The sequence below is a fragment of the Oncorhynchus tshawytscha genome, unplaced genomic scaffold (genome assembly GCF_018296145.1).
Source record: "Oncorhynchus tshawytscha isolate Ot180627B unplaced genomic scaffold, Otsh_v2.0 Un_contig_6834_pilon_pilon, whole genome shotgun sequence".
NCBI classification, from domain to species: Eukaryota; Metazoa; Chordata; class Actinopteri; order Salmoniformes; family Salmonidae; genus Oncorhynchus; species Oncorhynchus tshawytscha.
This window is the reverse complement of record NW_024608374.1, coordinates 17501-20000: the sequence shown is the minus strand read 5'-3', so window position 1 is coordinate 20000 and position 2500 is coordinate 17501. Positions and strand designations below refer to the sequence as shown.

General features: G+C 49.4%; 1 protein-coding gene across 1 annotated transcript in view; it reads right to left on the bottom strand.

Moving 5' to 3' along the window:
• Positions 1–293: 293 nt before the first annotated feature.
• LOC112235259 (thymidine phosphorylase) overlaps positions 294–2500 on the bottom strand; it is a 3977-nt gene continuing 1770 nt past the window's right edge. Inside the window, 8 exon segments of the mRNA XM_042313093.1 lie at positions 294–531; positions 534–602; positions 710–754; positions 757–849; positions 984–1211; positions 1445–1607; positions 1831–1949; positions 2034–2163. Of these exon segments, the coding sequence (XP_042169027.1) occupies positions 464–531; positions 534–602; positions 710–754; positions 757–849; positions 984–1211; positions 1445–1607; positions 1831–1949; positions 2034–2163 (915 nt within the window). The 3' untranslated portion in view covers positions 294–463.

Here is a 2500-nt window from a genome sequence, read left to right as displayed (position 1 = left end):
ACACACACACACACACACACACACACACACACACACACACACCACACACCACGCACTACACACACACCACACACACACACACCACACACCACGCACCACACACACACACACACACACACACACACACACACCACGCACCACACACACACACACCACGCACCACACACACACACACACACCACACATCAGACAGACAGACAGACACGCACACACGCTAATGAAACTCAGCTGTAAATCAACATCTGTCTTGACTTATTGTGTGTTTTCCTGGATAACAATACTCTATTTAGTCTCCATAGAATGTTGTGACTTTATATGGGTGAATCAGAGAGGACTTTGAGAGTGAAGAGCAGGACACAGAGGCTTTAGTTCTGAACTATATATCCTTTAAAAATAAAACACTGAGATTCCCAAAGGCAGGTCATCTCCAAATCAAGCTTTAACATAGAGTGGATTTGTGTCACTATGGCAGTATGATTTCTGCCACTAGTGGCTGTGTGTGTAGCAGGTCGACGGGCCCCAGTGTCAGCGCCCTTGTAGTCTGAGTCTCTGCTCTGCACTCAGCGCCGGAGTCTCGTAGTGGACACGCAGCCATGGCTGCCCTGAGGTAAGAGGGCAAAGGTCGAGTCAGACTAGGGTGACACCGACCCTACACCCTTCACACCTTAACACACACACACACACACACACACACATAGAGAGTTCTCACCTTTCTCCACCTTATGTCCCAAAGACACCAGAAGCTCCGCCCCACACTGTGATTGACAGGGTCTCCGGCCTTCGAACGTCCCGCCCCCAACCTGTGCAGCACCTGAGCAATGACCATGCCGTCTATGTCCAGCACTGTCCCTGCAGACACCAAAAGACAAAGTCATGCAGTGTATACGTGTGTGTGTGTGTGTGTGCGCATTTGTGTATCTGTACTTGTGTGAATGAGTGTGTGCATTTGTGTATCTGTGTGTGTGTGTACGTGTGTGTGTTACCGTGGCCCTGTGTCTCCAGTTCTGTCTGGTAGTGTGCCCGTCTCAGGATGCTGTGGTAGTCTGCATTGGTTGAACAGAGTGATGCAGCAATCTGACTGGTTACTCCCTGACCAATCATCATGTTCTGGAACTTTTCCAGGGCTGCACCATTCTGCAGGGTTGTAGAGATCACCTTTTTACCCTCCTCCAGGTTCCCTGCACGGCCAATCATCCACAACAGCAGCCCACCTACACACATACACATACACACACACACACACACACACACACACACACACACACACACACACACACACAGAATATTGACTTGAATTTGAAGGTAATGAACGTCCACAGCTTCTGTGTCTAGACTGTAGCTAAGCCCGAGCAGAACTGACATTCTAACTAGGTCTTGGTCTGCTTGGTTTTGGTCCAAAGGAACCAATTCACTGAGTGTGTGTGTGTGTGTGTGTATTCCTCACCCAGACTTGTGACCAGCTCCAGTATGTCGTCTGGGCCCCTCCCCTTTAGACACTCCAGGGACTCCATCACTTCCAGAGTGTTCCCCACACAGCGACCAATAGGACAGTTCATACGACTAAGCACCGCCCCCGTACGGATCCCCAAACTGTTCCCAACTGTCACCTGCAGGAGAGAATGGGGTCAAGGTAAGGGTCAGGGGTCAAGGTAAGGGTCAGGGGTCTGCTTTTTGTTATGTCCTTTCTATTCCAGACTTGACAACCAGTTGAGTTCCTAACTAAATCAACAACCTTATTTGATCAATCAAGTACAAGGCGGAGTGAAAACATGGCCCTCCAGACATTCAAACAAGAATGGGGTAAAGGTCAGGTGTCAATGTTAGGGTTACCATGGACTGGGCCAGCGACTTGGCACTGCCCAGGTCTTTGTAGAGAGCGGCATTCCCAAACTTCACATCCAGAACCAAGGCACTCAGAGACTCAGCACCCTTCTTAGAGATGATAGAGCCTGCAGAGAACACACACACTATTCACATGTTCATTTCTCTACTTTGAAAGGTAGTCCAGTTTGCTGTTGTTGTTGTTGGCAGACCTGTGATGAGTGGGAGGCTGTCGACTGTAGACGTAACGTCTCTCAGAGCATACATGACCTTGTCAGCAGGCACCAGGTTATCTGTCTGTCCTACAATGCAACAGCCAACCTCCTCCAGGATTCGATGCAGCTGAGGATGGTGCCACAATATCACATGTTAATAACTTGTAAATGAGAGAGAGAGAGACAGACAGAAGAAAGAGAGAGGGAGAGAGAGAGAGAGAGAGACAGACAGAAGAAAGAGAGGGAGAGAGAGAGAGAGAGAGACAGACAGAAGAAAGAGAGAGAGAGGGGGAGAGGGAGAGAGAGAGAGAGAGAGAGAGAGAGAGAGAGAGAGAGAGAGAGAGAGAGAGAGAGAGAGAGAGAGAGAGAGAGAGAGAGAGAGAGAGAGAGAGAGAGAGAGAGAGAGAGAGAGAGAGAGAGAGAGAGAGAGAGAGAGAGAGAGAGAGAGAGAGAGAGAGAGAGAG